Raw genomic sequence first — 20,820 nt, forward strand, 5'->3', positions numbered from 1 at the left:
AAATGGTTGAAATATTCACCATTCATAAGAAATGGTGACGAAGATGAACCATATGACAACAATACACGTATAAAATTTGAGTGCAAAATTTCTTTCAGAACCCAAAAGCTTTCTGTTCACATATAAAATTGGAAATTTATAAATAACGTCATCCTGAAGCAATTAAAATGTCGGGAAAATCTAAATCATTACTTTAGGTAAAATGGCCAAATCATTACGAGTATTCATTTTGTTCTCTTTTGCATGGGGAAGTTGGGCTTAGAGAACTCGCATATGCTCTTACATTGCACCACTAAATTGCCAAGGGGAAATCTGCCCTACACAAAGAAGTTGAATCATTCTGCAAACTTACGTAAATTGAGCACTCATCTCTTCCACTAAAGGGCAGGCGAACGACATGCAATCCCAAGCAGCTAAACTGAGATTGAAAATGATTTCTCAGCCCGCAAAATTAACAAACCGGTCACGCCAGGAGTTTAGCCCAGCAAAACAGTGTCCTGTCTATTTTCTTCGTCTGTTTGTGGCCAGTTCAGGATCGCCTTTCCTCATCATGGCTGCAAACTCATCATAATTAATCCTTCCATCCTGCAAACAATTTGGGAATTCATTAAGTGTGACAAAAACATTCAACAAGCTTTTGCCAAAAGACAGGGTATGAAAACAAAAACACTGTAGCAATCAGCCCAGTTTGTTAGTAATATGCGATGGTGTAACTACGAGATGATTGACAGGATTCTCTTTGCAACAAAGAAATTCAGAGGCTGTCTGATTTAATATTTATTTTTTACTGGTTGTTGTGTCACTTATTTTTGGTACTAGATGCATTATCAGAAATTTGGAACAATGTCCTGGATTTTCTGTCCAAAACATGAGAAATTTGCATTGCCCCTCTCCCAGTACTATATGACCATTCCAGTTTTGGTGTCGACAACAATTGTGTGGCCGAAAATCAACAGTGTGAAGTCTTATCCCAATATGATTTCAACATTATATTGACGAAAAAGTCCAGACCCTAATCCTTCAGTTGTTACAGTTTCATTAAAGTGTATTTGTTAATCTCCCATGTGTAATACATGGAAAAGAAAAATTCATCTTAGAAAAAAAAAAAGTTGAAAGAAGAAAACATATATATTATGAAGGCAAGGAGATTATGAACGTACAAGGTCTGTGTCAACTTCCACAATGATTTCCTTAATTGTTTTCTCATCACCCATATTATACTTCTTAAGTGCTTGCTCCAATTCTTCCACTGTGATGTACCTGAAATGAGCAGAGTTTAAAAAGTGTTTTTTGGAAACAAAAAATGATACTCAGCTTTACATCAATATAGGGACAAAAAACAGCTATAACTATGTTATTGTAAAAGAGTAAATTGTCACCCGCTCTTGTCTTTATCAAAATATTCAAAGGCTTTATATAAATGGTCCTCTCTTTCCATTCTATTCATGTGCATAGTAGCTGTTATAAACTCAATGTAATCAATTGTTCCATTTCCATCCACATCAGCCTGAAAAGGAAAACAGAATTTGTCAAGTTTTGTAGGATCATGAAATTGATCATCCAAATGAGTTATGCACATGGAAGAAACATATAAAATATCTGAAGCAGTCATAAAGCTGAATGATTTAGACTTATTATAGGTTTAAGATAACTGAAACACTAAGAAGCTGATGATTCTGTTCCACCAAAGTATCCTTGGAACATTTTTACGAAAAATAGTTAGTCATGTTTAAAATGAAAGAAATGGAGAAAAGAGAACAGAAATGGATGGGTAAATGTGAAGATAAATTTGGAGCCTCATTTTCTCTTCACATTCACCTTTCCCTCCAAGAGTGGAGAGATTGGAGGGGAAAATGCGATTTTGATATTGATTGATCTTTAATTATTTCAAACTGTCCTCACTTTTCTCTCTATTTCTTTGCTAACCATCGATCAAGAATAAGAAAAATGAAAAGTCTCTTTTATTCTCTTTCTTGTCTCTCAGATCTTTTCTTTTTCTTCTCTCTTAACTAAAATTAGCGAACCCACTAGCATCATGAAGCTCCAGTTGCACTAATAGTAAGAAGACTGGAGATATTACCGCTTCCATCAACTGTCTCACTTCAGACTCAGAAAGCTTGGTTCCCAGTTTTGGAAGACCAGCTTTTAACTCTTCAAATGTAATTGTTCCACTGTTATCTGTGTCCATGGATTTGAACATTTCCTTCAAGCCTATGATTTCCTCTTCAGAAAGATTTTCTGCAATTACCTGCAAGAGAAAAATAAAGCATATGTTATTGAATTTTTAATCGCAAAAACAAGACTGATGATGCTGACACATCTCTAATCTCATGACATGGGCTCGACCAGCAGCATGCCCACACCCTAGGATTTCATTTGCACCAACCTCATTCCAATCCATGAATATGATGCTAATGAAGTCGATAAAAGATACACTCACCTTCAATGCTACTTTCTTGAGTTTGTTCATTGCCCTGAACTGTTTCATTCTAGATAAAACAGCAATATCAAGAGGTTTATCAGATGCATCACCATCTTCTCGCATCCATGGATGATCTGCATTGCATTTGGAGTGGTTTAGTTTCATTTATAATTTACTAACACTAATCCAGGGATGATTTTAACAGGTAAAAAGCATGAAAAGAAAATTTTCCTATATGATTGGCCCAAACATATTCCCTTCCTCAACCTAATGACCTACAAGCCTGGCCAAAGAAACTACCAAAGAAAATATGTGACAATATACAAATGACTCAGAATAATCATAGGAAACCATATCAACTGAGCACCTTCATTCTTTCTCTTAATCCTCCAAACCTTCTGATGTACTGTATGGCTAGCACACTTAAATGAAACTGCAACCAGGAGCATCCTCCATAATTTTCACCCTTTAATTCGTCAATTTAAAATATGATGCCAAGGCGATAATATCATGTCATCATTCCTAGAGCACGACCCCAACTACAACTGTGTAATATAATGCCCACTTCCATATAAAGAAACTAGACATAGACATTCTCCACACAAAAAAGAAAGGCCTGAAATAACTTAAAAGAATTCCATGTCTCTAGCAGAAACCTAAAAGAAAACTTACTTAAAACGTCAACTGCTGCAAGTCGTTCCTTAGTATCAGCTCGGAGCATTTTCTTCACAAGATCTTTGGCACTGCTAGATATGGAAGGCCAGGGATCAGATGAGAAATCAATATGGCCCCGAAGAATGGCATCAAAGATACCTTGTTCATTCTCTGCATATGAAAGAAAAGTGAAGCTGAAAACCACTGCTAAACTGAGCAACTGTTACAAATGCGATAAACTGAAAATGGAAAAGAACATAAAATTCATGCTGAGTGCTGACTTAAAGCTTACTGACAGATAATTGGATCACGAGGGAGGATGTAAAGAAATTAATTATGTTTTTTTGCTGAAAAGAAAGCCTTGTTCTTTTTCAGGATTGGATGAAGAGGATAAAACAAAGGGGCTGAAAAGTCATCGTGAGACTTCTGGTCGTATCAATGAACTAGATGGCGTACTGTCAAGGACATTATCCAGACATAGATGTATAAACCTATTTTGGAAGTAATATTTAGCTTTTCATAGATTTCTACTCAGAAATCAAAAGGACTACATGGTTAAAATTCTATTACTCTTCTGGGACAAAAGCCATACCTCCCCAAAATGGTGGGACTCCACTAAGTAGAATGTATAGTATCACCCCTGCACTCCAAATATCAGCCTCAGCTCCATAACGGCGACGCAGCACTTCGGGAGCAACATAATATGCACTTCCCACAAGATCCTTAAATACATCTCCTGCACTCAAAAATAAACTGTACATTTCAACATGAAGATCCTCAAGCACATCTCATGTACATTACTTTTGAATAACTAAACCTCAAAAACGAAGATGATAAGAAACAATTTCAAGTTTTAAAATTCAAAATACAATAACACATGCTAAGTTAAAGCAAGACCTAGAACAATTGAACTCATTGTGAAACATGAGTAGCAACACTCTGGGAAAGTGGCAACCATAGCGTGCTTCTTAGTAATTCATGATTTAAAAGCAGAATAGGCACGGAGGACTTTGCCCCTATTTTTGGTGCAAGCAATGAACTGTAACTACTAATGTGTTGGATGCCAAATTAAAATTCTTGCCGCCAACAAACAATACACAATCTCCACAAAAGACTTCTAGTGGATAGAAATAAAACTCATGAAGAGTAATGTTTCAATTTCTAAACCAATGCAGTCTTCAAAACTTGCCAACTTCAGCTCAAGTTTATCTCCTAAATGCAATGAAATAGATTCGAGCCATTCTACATGAACTATATAATAAACACAAAAATTGAAGCAAACCCAGCTCAAGTTAAAGACTGCAACTTCAGTCTTCAAAGTAGCAAAAAATTAGCTAAGTCATTCCATTACAGTCAAAAACTACTGTAAAAACAAAACTACACATGAAATTCGAACAACCAAAGCTGACCTGGCTTGAAAAACACAGAGAGCCCGAAATCGGTGGCCTTGAGCGGCGAGTCCTCGTCCTTACTCAAGAGTAAGAAATTCTCCGGCTTCAAATCCCTATGCATCACCCCCATCGAATGACAGTAATGCACGACGGTGACGATCTGACGGCAGAGATTCGCCGCAGCTCGCTCGGAGTAATGGCCTTTAGCGATGATCCGATCGAAGAGCTCACCGCCGGCGCAGAGCTCCATGACGAGGTTGACGGAGTGCTTGTCCTCGTAAGCTCCCTTGAGCTCGACGATGTTGCGATGGCCGGTGAGGTGGTGCATGATCTGGACCTCACGGCGGACGTCTTCGACGTCGTCGTGGTTAATGAGCTTGCGGGTGGCGATGGATTTGCAGGCGAACTGCTGCTTGTTGTGCTTGTGGGTGACGAGGTAGGTGACGCCGAATTGGCCGCGGCCGAGCTCGCGGCCAAAGGTGTAGGTGGCGCGGACGTCTTCCATGGGGCGGCCGAGGACGCGGCCGATGGGAGGCGAGGCGGAAGCAGCGGTGGTTGTGGGTGGGTGGGGCTGGGGTTTGGGTGGGGCTGGGGCATTGGGAGGGAGGACCCGAACGCCGCCCTTAGATGGGCGGTCGTGACGGGGATCAGATGCGGTGGAGTCTTGGGCGGAGGGCAGGGCGCCGCTGCTGCAGTTGTTGCCCATTTTGGTCAATTTAGGGGTCAAGGGAGATGAAGTCTTTGAGAATTTTTTTTGGTCTTTGAGATTTTAGGACAGGGAAATGCTTAATAGCGTGTCGTTGTCAACGGCAATTTGGGTGGAGCTTTAGTGTCTTTTTTAAGTGTTATGGTGAGTGGTGGTGAAATGACTATAATGGAGTTCATGGGGTGGTTGACCAAAAAGGTCCATTTTTCTTTATTTATTATATAAAAAAATCTACTAATAACCAGGATTTCAGTAATGACAGATTTTACAAATTAAATAACCAGGATTTCAATGGCATTTCTTCTACTGTTATTCAACGGAGTAATCTCCTAAATGTTGAAATTTAATAAAACTGATGGGTTTTCATAAAGATGTCTCAAGTTTTAATTTATGTTTCGATAACTGATATCACGGATTATGTCAAATATTACATGTATATAATCATAAAAATGTCTCAAATTTGAACCTCTGTTTTCAATTTCAATATGCTAAATTTAGGTAAAAAACTAACACACCTATGATAAATATTGTGAGGACTATGGGAATGGTACACCATACACACACTCTCCAAGGAGTGGTCCTTGCCTGCTTTATTTACCCATGTCAAAATCATCTCTCACAATTCACAAACCAAAATCAGAACCTGGAGAATGAAAATGATGGCATTGTATATTTCCACAAAGTTGCCCATCTGGTACATACGTTTGAAAAAATGAATTATTTGAAGTAGCTTCTGCATGCCCTTGAATAACGACCTTGTATTTTTGCTTGGTGGGGCGGGAGGTGGTCCATTTGCATTCCCACAACCCCTCCTGCACTGCATATGGGCTCCTAATTTCAATCACCTAGGCATCCAATTCCACCATGTGTTGGTTCTGCTTTCATTATAAATTGTATGAAAACTAACCTGGCCAACTCATTAATAACACGTACATAAAAATAAAAGTTTAGAAATATGATGTGAGTACTGTGGTTCGATAAAATTCGTCCATGTATTTGTAGATTTTATGGAATTAAGTTTTATAGAAATCTCACATGAATTTATATATCAATTATAATTTATCATCTTAAAGGAAAATTTTAAGAGAAATAATACCGTAATTTTTCAAAATTCATAATTTGTCATCTGACTTTAACACTATCCAATTTTTCATCAATTTTTAAGAATATTTTAAAAATGAAAAAATCATTATTAAAAAAAAAAACTTAAATGTAAAAATGATCTTTGTGTTTTCACATATTGGCCAATTTAAACCCTGTGTTTTCAATTTGACCAATTCGGTTATTATATTTAGGACCGTTGGCCAATATTGTTCATTTCGTTAAATTTGATGTTAAATACACATGATAAACTTTTTTCTTTTTTGGAAACCTATAAACCTTTTTGAAATTAATTAAAAAACTGAATTAATCTAACAATATTAAAAATTCATTAAAGTAAATCATAACATTAGAGAAAGGCTCAGACCAAAATAAAATACAATAAAACATTAGAGAAAGGAGAAAAAAAAAACTTGAAAAAAAGGGATGGGGGTTATCGGTGAGGGAAGGACCCAGCAACAGAGAGGTGGGAAGGAGAAGCATGGCCAAAGGGGGAGAGATGGAGAGAGGGGAGTGGGGCAACGATCGAATGGGCAGAGATTGGGGTGGAGATGGGTTGGAAAATCTGGGTGAGCAACTGGCTGGAATGGGGTAAATGGCCAGGGATGGTGGGGGCTTTTCCTATTGAAATGGACGATAGCATATTAAACTCACACACACAACACGGATGCTAGGACTTGAATTCAGGACCTTGCCTGAGGGAGTAAATACTCCAAACCACTACACTAGTGGGTCCTTTGCTAAATAGTTTTAAATTATGTTAACATAAAATTTAACGAAAAAACTAAAATATTCTTTAAAATGAATGAAAAATTAAATTATGTTAAAGTGAGATAACAAATCATAGATTTAAAAAAAATTAAGGTGATATTTCTCTTAAATTTTTCTCTAGAATTAAATCCAACCCAAAACTAATTAGTAATGCATGAAAAGTCTGGCGACGTTGTATACCGTTATATATATACTCGTCGACTGTGGGATAGTATTCTCAAGGACAATATTGAAGGCAAAGGCAACGCACAGAATAAAATATTCGATGTGCATGTTTAGCCACATTCTGACCCCTCCATTAGCGCTAGATTTAGTCACACATTTTTCCCATCTGCCTCAATCACTTCTCTTGTGGTAATGCTCATGAATTAATTAATTAATTTATCACGTACGTCACTTTATTCCTCGAATATGTTACCATGCATGGCATATATTTCTATGTCAAAGTTCAGGAATAAATTAGGCATAAAATTATGATATATATGTATATATATATAGCTATATAGGTAGGTACTATGGATTTGTGTTAAAGAGGAAAGAAAGATCATGTTTATGCTTAAATCATTGAGGCAAAGGGATAGAAAGAGGATAAGCAGTGCATGAGCAGAGAAAGCTGAGGTCTGAAAGGATGAAGGATAGAGAAAATTCTTCCATGTAATTATTTTGACAAGTTGTGCATATACCAGAACAAAAGCAACCGTTGAAAGAGCAAAGAGATGTAGCTTCTGAGTTCTGGGTTCGATAAATATTCCTCTTGCTTCACCTCTTTACCCTTTCTTGGTAAATATTTTTGAGCAACTCCTTAATTAAGGTTTTGGAATTTTATTCACGTGAATCAAAAGTCCAGTCCCCTTCTACCCGTTTGATTCTTATCACTTGAATCAAAAGCCACATATGCATATAAAACATTAGTTTTTTTGGTGGTCTATCTTAATCCTATATTCTTTTTCTAGGTGTACCGTACCACCTTTGTTGATGATTTTTTTTGTTTTAATCAAATCGCTAGGATTTGTTAAGCTTTTTTAGGGCATAGTGCTCATCTAATATCGTACGAGAACTCTAGTTTCGATAGGTCCCAGGGTCCAAACCCTATTCTCACAATTTTAATCATTTCTTGTAATCTAAGGCCTTGTATGTGTTTGTCTAACATGATTCACTTGATTACAGAGCGAGATCAACATTGCAGTCACCTCTTCGCTAAATATGATACAAATAGTTAATATATATCCTCATATGACAATTAGGAATGGTATTTACTGTAATTATCACTTTAATTATATGACGAAGATGATCGATATTTTGAAAAGGAAAACGTGTCTGGCGATTGAAAACTGCATTTCAGATTCTAATTCTCTATCCATGCATGCAGCATTATTGATATTAAGCATCTTTTTATCCTGAGGTTTTAGCAACGATAAGTTTTTCTTCTATTATTGTCGTATTGTATTCTTCCCATCTATACATGACATCCTGACTTGACGTACTTTTTTCTACTACTTGTCAACAAACACAGCTACCACCCTCCTCTTTATAACCTACTCTCCTCTTCTGATCACACCCCAACTACAGTTTAAGATCTCTCCTCCTTGTTTCCCTTGTCTCCCCTGCTTCAATTCACTGATCAGTTTTTGGCAAAGCACTTTTCTTATAAGCACTCCATTTGACAATACGGGGCTCGTAGAGTAAGTGCACCTTAAATCAGAGTTGGGGAAGGCTATATTGTTGCATTGGAGAATGAATGGAAAAAAGGGTAGTAATATTGAGATTAGCATCAACATCCCTTCTTCCATGGCCAAAGTCAAACAGCTTGACCAAGCTGGCAAGAAATCCAGCAATGGAGGAGGAGGAGGTTTCTCCCTTAAGGCTTGGGTGTTGAAAGTTTGGGAATTTTCCAAAGAAGATAGCAACAGAGTGAAGTTCTCTTTGAAAGTAGGGCTGGCTGTGCTTCTTGTGTCTTTGCTTATACTCTTCCGAGCACCTTATGAAGTTTTTGGCACCAATATCATTTGGTCCATTCTCACTGTTGCCATCATGTTCGAATATACAGTTGGTATGTAAACATGCACATACAATTTCTCCATGCATGCACACACATATTATAAAATTCATGTTAGTTCATCCCTCGCATGAAGATCTAACATTAATTCTCGTACTCGGCATGGGTTGTGATTGGCTGGTACTTGGTACCAATCTACAATACTTAACCAAATACCTAGGATATACCATCTACTTGGTTGATATTTATATTCTTCACACCGATTTATATATAAGCTATGTATAATATGAAGCCGTAAATTCTATTTCTAGGTGCAACATTTAACAGAGGTTTCAACCGAGCTCTTGGGAGTTTGCTTGCTGGAATATTGGCCATTGGTGTTGCTCAAATAGCCCTAAGCTCTGGCCATGTAGCTGAACCCATCATCATCGGCATTAGCATCTTCATAATTGGTAAGCCACAAATAAATTTCCCAAATGATCACAAAAGCCACATATAAGGAGATCAAATTATCAGACACTTCAATTCTTGTTGGACATGATTCATTTTGTGCAGGAACAATTACATCGTTCATGAAACTGTGGCCATCACTTGTGCCATATGAGTACGGTTTTAGGGTCGTACTTTTCACCTTTTGTTTGATTGTGGTTTCCGGGTACCGAATATCAATGGGAAATCCAATGAGGACCGCCATGGATCGACTCTACTCCATCGCCATCGGAGGGTTTGTAGCAGTCTTGGTGAATGTGCTTGTTTGCCCTATTTGGGCTGGTGAGCAGTTGCATAAGGAGCTAGTCAACAGCTTTGACTCAGTAGCTGCCTCACTTGAAGGTAAGATATTATCTAATTATGTCAATTACCGACTGATCATAATAATTGATGTAATAAGTAGACTGTGTGTCACACAACGTGATCAATTAGTTAACATGAAAGAAGATATGATCCTCTTGAATTTTAATACTTTAAATTTTACGTGTCAATCGATGATTGAACCAATACTAGAGTTCTAATATATCTCGAAATAATTTTCAGAATGTGTTGGGAAATATTTAGAAGATGATGGGTCAGAGCACCCTGAATTCTCCAAAACTGTCATGGATGAGTTTCCAGATGAGCCTGCTTATAGGAAATGCCGAAGCACATTGAACTCGTCAGCAAAACTAGAGGCTTTGGTACTGATTTTCTTCTTTAACTTTGTCCATAATTAAGATTTAAAATCTCGAAGCCATCATTAGCCCCATACCCTGCAAAACTAATCCTGTTTTTGCATATTTTAAACACAAGGCTGTCTCGGCAAAGTGGGAGCCACCTCACGGCAGATTCAGGCACTTCTTCTATCCCTGGTCAGAATATGTCAAGGTGGCAGCTGTTTTAAGATATTGTGCTTATGAGGTTATGGCTCTTCATGGTGTTTTGCACTCTGAGATTCAGGTATAGATTCTCTCCTGCTCTCTCCCTCCCCATGTGTATACTTGAAGCCTTTGGGTCTTATTTTTCTAAAGGTCTACATATAATAAGCATAACCAAATGGGAATCAAAAACCCCTTTCCAATTCCAACGGTTGGAAAAAGAGGGTAATTTGTGTTTTCAATAATAATAGCCTAGCGAGAAATGGCATAATAATAGAAACAAAACAAAAAAAATTCAGGAATCTACAAATTAGAACTTATGTCAGCGGTCGGTATTTTTCGGAGCTGGCGAATATTTGGAAAGATTGAATTGAGCTGGGAATAAAATTATGCAAGTTATACGATGTGTTTATTCTCTTGTTGGTGTCCAATGTTGAGGGACCAGGAATTAAGAATGGAACCAGAATATTAATTATTAATTATAAGTCTCGAGCATATAAGAGATTCCTATGACCTGATTCGCAAGTGAATTTCTTCAGACCAAAAAAAGATGTTACGAGAATACAAACTGAAGAAAAAGAAACCCTTTTCTAAATTTCTTTTTCTTTTTTTTCCTTTCTTTGTTCTTCCATAATACTTAACATCCCATCAGAATTACAATTAGTTTGTATCAATCTTTTACTGGTTTGGAGTTTAGGCACCGTACAACCTCCGGATTACGTTCCAGTCGGAGATCCGGGAGGCCACAAGCCAGGCTGCAGAGCTGGTAAGGAGTTTGGGGCAGGACATAAGCAGCATGAAAAGGAGCGCCAGAAACTCTCTGCTCAAGAAGGTTCACAGTTCCACAGAGCGGCTCCAGCGTGCCATAGACGTACACTCTTATCTCCTCACATCCACTTGTGAACCCCAAGACACCGCCAACTTCTCCAAGCCACTCCCCAGGCTCTCTCAGACCTTAACAAACACCTTCTCCGACCTCCCGAACCAACTGACTGATCTCGACAGCAGCAACAGCCTCGAAACGAACTTGAGCCAGCAGCTGAACCCAAGCACACCGCAGCAGACGGAATCTAACTACCATGAGCTGATGAGGAAGCAGTCGAGGAGGCTGCATTATTCGTGGCCACCGCTACAGGTTGATGCTTTTGAAGAGGAGGGTTCTGCAGGGGACTTCCTGCCTAGGATGAAGGCATTGGAAAGCACTGCAGCATTGTCACTGGCCACCTTCACTTCCTTGCTGATAGAGTTTGTGGCTAGGCTTGATCACTTGGTTGAGGCAGTTGATGAGCTTTCTAAACTGGCCAAGTTCTGACACGGCATGCGTGAGCACTTGTACACGAGAAAATGTCCACTACTTGTACAAGATCTTATATGAAAATAATCATGTAATAACATGCTACAGTTTCAAGAAAAAGGAAAGTCCCAAAATAAGTTCGAGATTTTGGACTTGTTTTAAGGGCTATGAAAGTTTTTTTGGGTGCAAATGGGGGGCAGACGGTCCAAAGGATTATTTGTAAATACTTCTTTAACAGGTTTTGTTGGATTTCTTTGTACTTTTCGTAGTTACTACCACTTGTGATTTTCAACAGCATCAGCATGGCAACGAAAGGGTCAACGCATTTGCAAAAGATTGAAAACATAATTTTACCAATCTTATATCAGGATTTAGGAGCAGTCTCATATTAAAAGCGATCAAGGATGGTGGGTATCCTTTCAGGGCTTGTTTACGTATCAGTAATGGAAAAAGTAAAGAATTAGAGAATTTAGGAATCGGGGAACTACTAAATCGGTATGAGAAGAATCATTATCATTAAGCTGTTTATTAAACATATGGAATTAGCAAAGGAATGGGGTTGATTCCCATTGTTATTGTTTACTAACTTTCATGAATTAGAATCCAAATTAATTTGATCACTAAAATGCCCTGCACATTTTCACCACAACACATATAATTCTCAAATTAGCGAAGGAGACCAAACTAATCCTGCAACAAACCAGTAAGATAGTGTAAACATAAGGAATCAATATGCTGAACAAGATGAACAACATGAGCCCAGTTCAAAATGATAATGTTAATAACACCTTTGTCCAGAGCCAATTTCAAACGAAAAAATAAACTCCAATGTATATTTTACCTACGTAACTAGTAAACAATCAAATAATAATAACATGTTTAATCTTCATACGATTAAATACATGGAACTTCTTAGAACTGAGTTTTTATTTTTTATAAGGTTGGAGCGTCTTGGAACTTCTTGGCGTGAGTTTTTATTTTTTTTAGGGTTTGGGGTGTTTTGGAATTATGGTAAAGTGGTAAGGGTATTTTTGGAAGTTAATAAGAGAAAATAGGAATGAGAATCATATCGACTACCCCCTAGTTGATTTGATGCCTAGTTTTGAGGGGATGTGATTACGGATTTTGGGATGGAGTCCACTTATTTTTTCATTCCTGATTGCAAGTAAACGCAGGGGAAGTCAGGAATAGAAATCATTCCCTTTCCTCCCATACCCATTACTGATACGTAAACATGCCCTCAAATTGAGCAATCTCATGACAAATATAACCATTCAATTCTACAAATTTTCTTTTCTTTTCACACAAGCGATATTTGGGAAGGGGGATTTGAACACAAAACCTCGAGTGCAAGGGTTCTAAACCACTTGAACTACAAGGCCCTTACCATCCAATTCTACATTTATTATGGCTCATATTGCAGTGTCACGAGTCATGACATACTTTGTACCCAATATTAATGGCTATAAAGTTTTTAAGCTCAGAGATTGGAATACTTCCATCAGCCTAAAACAATTCTAAATTAACTCTAAATAAGCATTTAACAAGAAGAATCAGCACAGAATTCATCCTCAAAATTGGTAACTAAATTGCAAGTCAAATAAGCAAACCAAAGCATACCAAACAGTGCAAAAAGGATATATGATCTCAGTAAAAGGCTTTTATTGCACCAGAACGTCTGACAAACTGACTGACCCCACAGGCAGTATAACCTGTATTCACAACAAACTGCTGGACAGACACTTACAAAATATTTACAGGAAAGAACACCAAAGACCAAACTCAAATTGCTAACTAACCACTGCCCTACCTTGATATACCCCAAACTGTTACACTAAGGTCTTTTAAGCACTTATGGGTTCTCTCCATTAGAACCAATGAATGAGAACAACTTCTTCTACGTATATCAAAGCCACTAATAAACAACAAACTAAGAAACGAAGGACACAGACATGCTGACCTGCTGAGAAACTCCGCCAACCACCGAGACCGAATCAAATAACAAGGGTTAGAAATAGCCTCACATCCAGTTCTGAGGCATCATGTAGGATTTCTTTGACCCAGATGAATTACTCCCCCTGCTGTTCGAATTGGAGTCTGAACCGCCTGCCAGCAGAGCCATCAGACTTCCCCCATGCACCCTGCCTTCTGGAATGAGGACTGGGGCTGAAGATTGACCAGCTTGTTTCATGTCAGAACAAGTTCCGGTTGCTGAAGTCCTTATGCTGCTCCCAATATTCATCACATCAACATTCATGTCATCTGCAGTGGCTACTTCTTTCTTCTTGTCCGACTTCCCAAGTTTAGGGTCTTGGACCATAGGTCCCAAAGTAATACCTCCATGAACCCTCTTATCCTGAACCAGACCACTATGGAGGGCACAGAGGCCTGTCTTCCCCCTTGCAAATGAGTTACAAGGACCAATAGCTTGGCCGCCAAAAACTGATCCAGGATGTCCCCAAGAGCATCTCTTTCCTCCACCATGTGCCTTACAGAAGTCAGTGCTGCCTTGTGCACTCTTACCGCATCCTTCAGACTTGCACCTCTTTCCCCCACCATGTCGGACACAGTAGTCAGTTCGTCCCCTTGCACTCTTTGTGCACTCAGGCATGGCACATCGCTTGCCACCCCCATGTGCCACACAGAAGTTGGTACCACCATGCACACTCTTTGTACAATGCCCACCACCTTGGAATGCACACCTTTTTCCCCCACCATGGCCTTTGCAATAGGGCGTGCTCCCTTCAGCTCCCTTGGTGCAACCTGGAGCAGTGCATCGCTTCCCCCCACCATGAGCCTTACAGAACATTGTGCTCCCTTGCGCCCCTTTTGTGCATCCTATAGCTTGGCATCGACGGCCACCACCATGTGAGATGCAAAGGCCTGAGAGGCCTTCTGCACTCTTCGTGCAATTTTCCCTTTGACATCTCTTGCCACCACCATGCCTGATACACAATCCTGATTTCCCTCTGGCAGCTCGAGTGCAACCTTCATGACTGCACCTCCGACCACCACCATGGGCAATACAAAAATCAGTGCGTCCTTCTGCACTCTTTGTACACCCAAGGAATTCACATCGCCGACCACCACCATGGGCCTTGCAGTACACTGTTCGGCCCTCAGCACCCTTATGGCAGCCAGATTTCTGACACCTCCTACCACCACCATGAGATATGCAGCGGCCAGAAGCACCTCTGGCACCCTTTCCACATCCCTCAATCTGGCATGTCTTTGAATTTGAGCTGCGATGCTGTGACTGTTGCTTCTGTGTCATCCCAGAACTGCAGCTGACTGAGCTATTTGGTGTGGTTAATATGCTTGATGAGAGCTCCGGAACAATAGCAGGGGAATCAATCTTTTGTGGAACCTGTTTGAAAAGGAAGCTCGCCCCTGGGTTGAATGAAGTCTGCAATGGTTGTATGGCAATCCCTCCCTTCCAATGGAATGGAGTTGATCCTTCATCTGCATTTTGGGCCCCACCAGCCGCCAATGCCATCTCCATGCCTGAAAGAGGCGAAGTGGAACTTGGATTGACACAAGTGATTTCAGATTCAGACAGCCCAGTTGAGAGACTTAACTCCAAGTCAACCTTGGGCTGCAGTTCCAGTGCGCGCAGCTTTGAATTAGCAGGTTTCTTCGGGCTGGGTACCTTTTCATTTCCAAGATGTAATGCAAAGTCCAATTCAAAATCCATCGAGGACTCCTCATCTGTTTCTTTGGCTGAGGACATTGTAGTGCAAGCAGTAGCTGAGCTCCCCTTGCTGTCTGAGGAACTTGTTGAACGGCCAAGCCCAAGAGACAGTGAAGAGCCAAAATGCTCGGTCAAAGTTCCTCCAATCGAACTCCACTTCCGTTTGATTCCTTGCAAGCTTGACATGCAAGCCATTGAAGAACCAGGGGAATTGAGCCGTAAGATAGTATCTGCACAAGACTCACTTCCAGCTCCCCCAACTTGCATTGAGTTGCCCACAATATTGAAGGCATTTGAAGAAAAATTAGCAGCAAAACCCAAGTTCTGCAACCTATTGTCCATATGTAACTACTAAATGGAATAATATACAAAGACCTAATCAAATTGCAACAAAACAGTCTACCAACTTCCTGGCTAATTAAATTTATCTACAAAATTAGAGTTAGATGTCTCTAAAATAGTACATCCCACCCCCACTAACAAATCCTGATGTATCACGCCGATCCATTTCCTAAAAGGAAATTTAAACCAAACTTTCACTAATCAGTTGCAGCAGTAGATGAATCTTAGAAGACTTGTCTTTATAGCATCATTATGGCAATCAATCATCCTGCTCCAAAACAAATCAGAGTATTAGAGTTAAGAATTATCAAGCCCATGTAACCAAAATTTCACAGATGACAAAACCACCCATTGGAAAAAAGTTATTTACAGTTCCAAGTAAAAGAAAATGTTCAAGCATTAGAAATCTAGGGGAAAACAAAACAGATAGTAATAAGAAGAACCTTGAAAAACAGTTCAATCTACCTCAAATGAGAAGAAAGGAAGATCATGTAAAGCAGTGAAAGAAACCAGCGCCCCGGAAATCTACAAAGAAACAAAAACAGGTAATCATAAGAAGAAGAGCATGCAGTAATAATATAAACAGTTACGACTGAACAACTACAGTACTTTTGTAGAATTGGTTGACAGACAAGCAACTATAATGAGGATGTTAAAAAGGAAAAAAAAAAAATCAACACAATTAATGCTCACATGACAGCTCAAATACAGGCAAGAAAATATCAATTAATGCAAACAAAAAAGATTTGCTCAGCCAGACTAATAAATACAATAAATGACATTTTGGGAGTTTCCGGCCTTAGAAAGAAACTATAGGAATTGGCTTTTAAAACTCCCAACCCTTTTTTTTAAGGAAAACAATTAGAAAAGATATGGGAACCGATATATACAAATTTGGGTATGCAAATTAAATAGGGTTTGAATTTCTAACAACGTGAATACTCCCAGACCAGATTCAAACACATGAAGTCTGAAACAAGTAAAAGAGCCAAAACAGGACAAATCACAAGAAGAATTGACTCTTAAAATCGTATCAGTTGGGAACACTGGCACCAACCTGGGTTCGACCAGTAACTCGGTTAATCGAATTAACACCGAGAATAATCTATTTCATTCTAAACCATCAAAATAAATAAATAACAGAGATCTAAAGAACATTGTGCATATAAAATTCAACACAATTTCCAGTGAATTAGCTGAAAACAAATTGAAAGGTAGAGTACTGAAAACTAAATTGAACAATACCGATTAAAACTTCCAGAAAGAAGGAAAAAGAAAAGGCAAACCATGAGGAAATATAGAAAAATCTCATTTTGACGACAGATTTGTTATACAAATGTCATACCAATAACAAATCTAGAAGAATCATGTAAATTCAGTCTGTGTTTAAAGAAAAAATTCGAGAAAAACAGAAACTAAATCAACAGAGCGCAAGCTATGCTATGCTCTGTTTGGCTGACAAGAAAGTTAATTCATAACACTTCTTTTCTCGAAACCAGAAACTTCAACTCACTTAGCCAAACAGTTGCTTAATCTAACATCTCAAAATCAACTTCCTTCAAAATAAATAAAGCAAACAAATTAAGAACAAAACCGATATCAAATGAAAGCAAAGTTCTTCAAATCCTTTCAATTCATTCGGCACCAAAACAATCCAAACGAAGCTGTATTGCAAGAAATTGGAACAAAAAACCCGAGAACAACTTGAATAACAGAGTTGAAGCATCACCGTAACAACGCGATTTGAGATTTAGCAACGAAAAAGTTTGCAGAGATTACCTCAGATTTGGATTTGGATGTGGATTTGATTGGCTTAGTTTTGGCGGTGCGAAGAAGGTGTTAGGGTTTTAGGGCTCGAGAGGCGCCTGCTGGAGAGTGGAGGAGTCGGCGAGAAAGAGAGAGAGAGAGAGAGAGAAAGAGAGAGAGATGCGGAAATGACCAAGCAAGAGGTGGAGGGTGCGCGTGTTATTAAGAAAAGGAGTGAGGCACGTGGAAAAACAGACTGTGGGTTGTGAATCGATAACCAGGGTTACTTGTCAGAGACACAATCATGTAATCAACGGTTGCCATTTTTTACATACTAGTTTCCTCATCGGTTTTTTTCTTCCTCTTCGCTTCCAAGTTTCCATTTATATTTTTATTTTCTTCCTTATTTTCTTCTAAGTTTCCATTTATATTTTTCATTTCTTCCTTTTTTCTTCTTCTAAGTTTCCACTTATATTTTTGCTGTAAAAAAAATTTCCATTTTTACTGTCCGTGTTGACTCTGCACATACCATTTTTTTTTGGGATGAAAATTAGATGATGTTGTGTGCATTTTTGATCGATTACGTAACATGTTGATGTGGCGCAAAGACAATAACGAGATAGGTGAGTTGGCATTGCCATTACTATATCGTTCTACTAAGTAAATGATGTGGCGTAAGGATGGTAACAGTGTCATATGGGTTGTGATTGTGATTATCGTCTCACATTGCCACGTAAACAATGACTCAAAGTCGTGATTATAATTATCATCCCATGTTGCCACGTAAACAATGACTCTACTGAGTATGTAAGATTGCAATAATATTTCTTTTTTAATTTTTCTTCCTTATTGAAACAACAAAAAACTGCAATATAGAGTACATGCAAATTTCAACAAAACAAATGTACCACATATTACTAAATTTAAAATGCGAACACAAATTAATACCCTAAATTAGAGTTAACTAGAAAAATATATATGTATAACATATATTTTCACTTTAAGACGAGGCCCTCGAGGATAATGTGGAAAAAATATCTCAACCCTAGCATTGTATCAAATTCTCACAAATTAATGTCTAAATTCTAAATAGTGAACTCATGACTTTTTACATGTATTATAACTTAGATGAATTCTGAATAATATGTCTAAGGGCGGAACTAGAACTGTAAGGTTGAGGGGGCCAAAATATAAAATACAACTATATCAAATACGTAAGTGTTCAAGAGAGTTACATATTAGAGCTAAATATTTATAACTTAGTAAAGTTTAATTTGTTTTAGATGGATCATTAACTTAAATTACAAGTTGTCTATTTACAAGAGAGATGTGAAGAAAATGGGGGGCCAACGGCCAAGGCCATTTATGGACTAGGAGTGGCAACGTTACCACTGGATATATCAACATCTCACGCGGCGTATTAGATACATCAATAATTTTTCCTATTACAAGAGTGAGAAATCTCCACATACTTAAAATGGCATTGTTTTAGGAATGCAGATCCAAATGGAGGCCTACTTTTGATGATAAATACAAAACCAATAGAAACAGAATATAAGCACAAGATCGCAAGTCTTTGTCCTCAATTTTTATCAGTTGAATTACTAGGCGTATTATTTGTCATGCATATCCAAATGATGTGTGGAATGTTCGTGTTCACACCACCATGTATATGTGTATGTGGATTTTGGTTTGTGTAAAGAGTCATTTACAATAATTTACGAATTTCATTTTCTCATCCAAAATCAAATGTCAAAGTTTTAATTGTTAATTTATCACTAAACATGTTTAAACTTGTCATCTTAAGTGTTATTATACAATAAAGGTTAACATAGAGCCAAGAAAAAAGGATATTAATTTTGTTTATAACAATAGCATTATTGGGGGTGGAAATTCAAGTGTTTAATTATATACAAAGCGGAAGCACAAATCCTATTTTAAACTACTAGAAGTCACAACATTAATTAAAATATAAATATAACTTTAATCTTCTTGATTAGAATTTAACCTAACAATCGAATAAATTTATATATGAAATTAACAAAGTTTTCTTTGGCATAGTATTCCCTTTCAAGGGTATACTATTTTACAAAACAAAAAAATATATATGTTGTGAAGTTTACTTCGAAATGTAAAATTTGAAGTTTGTAACCAATGTGACGATTTAAGACGAATCAAGTGGCTTATTAATTTTAACTTCTGAATTGAATTTAACCATAAAAACAAGATTAATACATTCATTTGAGCTATCTTAAATCGTCATAGTTAATTTAACTGTTGAAATCAATTAAGTGTTCAATAACATTCAAGTGATAATAAAGTCACTCGGAAGTGAACATATTTCCATAAAACTATGTCGTCGACATGGGCGGAGCCACATACAGGCATGTAGTGGCCGTAGCCCCCCTAAGCTCCATAAAAAAGCCAATAACTCTTAAACACCTGCTACAGTATCAGTTGAAATAAAAGGCTATAAAACCTTATAATTACACTATTGACCCCCCCCCCCCCCCCCCCCCCTCCCTCCCCCCCACAAAAGACAAACTACTAGCTCCCCCGTCGATATCATATATGAAAACAACCATGCTCTTTTCATGAACCATACGCATTGCCTTTGTTGTTTGTTGTAGAAAAATGAATGGATGCAAATTCCATACTATAAATCACCTCCAAAATATTATAATAACATAATAAGCTAAATCAAGTACAATTTTCGTCCATCACTCCTCTACACAAGGGCGGAACCAGGAATTTTTCAACGGGTGGGCTAGCTAAAGTTATTAGTTTAAAATTTAATGATTATTTTTTTTTGGTACTTACAATTTCTATAGTCTTTCTAGAAATAAAAGTAAACAATAAATCATATAAACCAAGCTAGTTCATAGCTCCATAGACTAATTTTCAATAAGTTTTAACATAAACCAAATAGGGTTTAACTCCATAGTGAATTGAACATCTAAGGGATTTTACCTAGATTGACCTTAGGTTCCTTCATGCATTCATATCATACATGAAAAGTTGTTTTATGTAAAAATATTGACTAAGTATGAAAAATGGGTTTTCAGAATAATCATTTCCTCAAAATAATTTTTGGCGGCTTTTATTCCTCACACATCAAATAAGAAAACTTGATTTTATGGGATTTTAGTATGAAGTATATATTGACTTAATGAGCCATCATTTTTAGACTAAATCGTATTTTGTACTAAAACCAATTTTTCATATTTTGATTTTGTGGGAATTTGATTTTTTAGTATTTTTGACATTTACTTAAATGTTGAAAATGGAAATAAGGTAATTTGTATAGCGTCACTGACTGGATTAATATTGAAAATAAGTTAAATATATAAATTTTAT

General features: G+C 37.7%; 3 protein-coding genes across 4 annotated transcripts; 1 reads left to right on the top strand and 2 right to left on the bottom strand.

The window, feature by feature from the left end:
- Positions 1-88: 88 nt before the first annotated feature.
- Positions 89-5,292, bottom strand: LOC117627527 (calcium-dependent protein kinase 1-like). The gene is made up of 8 exons (XM_034359648.1): positions 4,486-5,292; positions 3,669-3,812; positions 3,095-3,247; positions 2,441-2,556; positions 2,081-2,248; positions 1,380-1,507; positions 1,161-1,260; positions 89-585 (listed from the first exon to the last, which is right to left on the bottom strand). Exons 1-8 carry the CDS (start codon positions 5,171-5,173, stop codon positions 502-504), a joined length of 1,581 nt encoding a protein of 526 aa, XP_034215539.1. The 5' UTR covers positions 5,174-5,292; the 3' UTR covers positions 89-501.
- A 3,487-nt stretch (positions 5,293-8,779) lies between these two features.
- LOC117627528 (aluminum-activated malate transporter 9-like) lies at positions 8,780-11,767 on the top strand. Its single transcript, XM_034359649.1, has 6 exons — positions 8,780-9,095; positions 9,353-9,493; positions 9,597-9,872; positions 10,074-10,213; positions 10,326-10,472; positions 11,088-11,767. Exons 1-6 carry the CDS (start codon positions 8,780-8,782, stop codon positions 11,700-11,702), a joined length of 1,635 nt encoding a protein of 544 aa, XP_034215540.1. The 3' UTR covers positions 11,703-11,767.
- Positions 11,768-13,324: 1,557 nt separating this feature from the next.
- Positions 13,325-17,697, bottom strand: LOC117627526. 2 transcript variants are annotated; one of them, XM_034359646.1, is made up of 3 exons: positions 17,497-17,697; positions 16,183-16,242; positions 13,325-15,985 (listed from the first exon to the last, which is right to left on the bottom strand). In XM_034359646.1, the coding sequence occupies exon 3, from the start codon at positions 15,715-15,717 to the stop codon at positions 13,705-13,707; it is 2,013 nt and encodes a 670-aa protein (XP_034215537.1). In that variant the 5' UTR covers positions 15,718-15,985; positions 16,183-16,242; positions 17,497-17,697; the 3' UTR covers positions 13,325-13,704. The 2 variants fall into 2 exon arrangements, with proteins under 2 accessions (XP_034215537.1, XP_034215538.1); XM_034359647.1 differs by lacking the exon at positions 16,183-16,242 and having other exon boundaries at positions 17,497-17,662.
- Positions 17,698-20,820: the final 3,123 nt, after the last annotated feature.

This window comes from Prunus dulcis, chromosome 5 (assembly GCF_902201215.1).
Source record: "Prunus dulcis chromosome 5, ALMONDv2, whole genome shotgun sequence".
NCBI lineage: Eukaryota > Viridiplantae > Streptophyta > Magnoliopsida > Rosales > Rosaceae > Prunus > Prunus dulcis.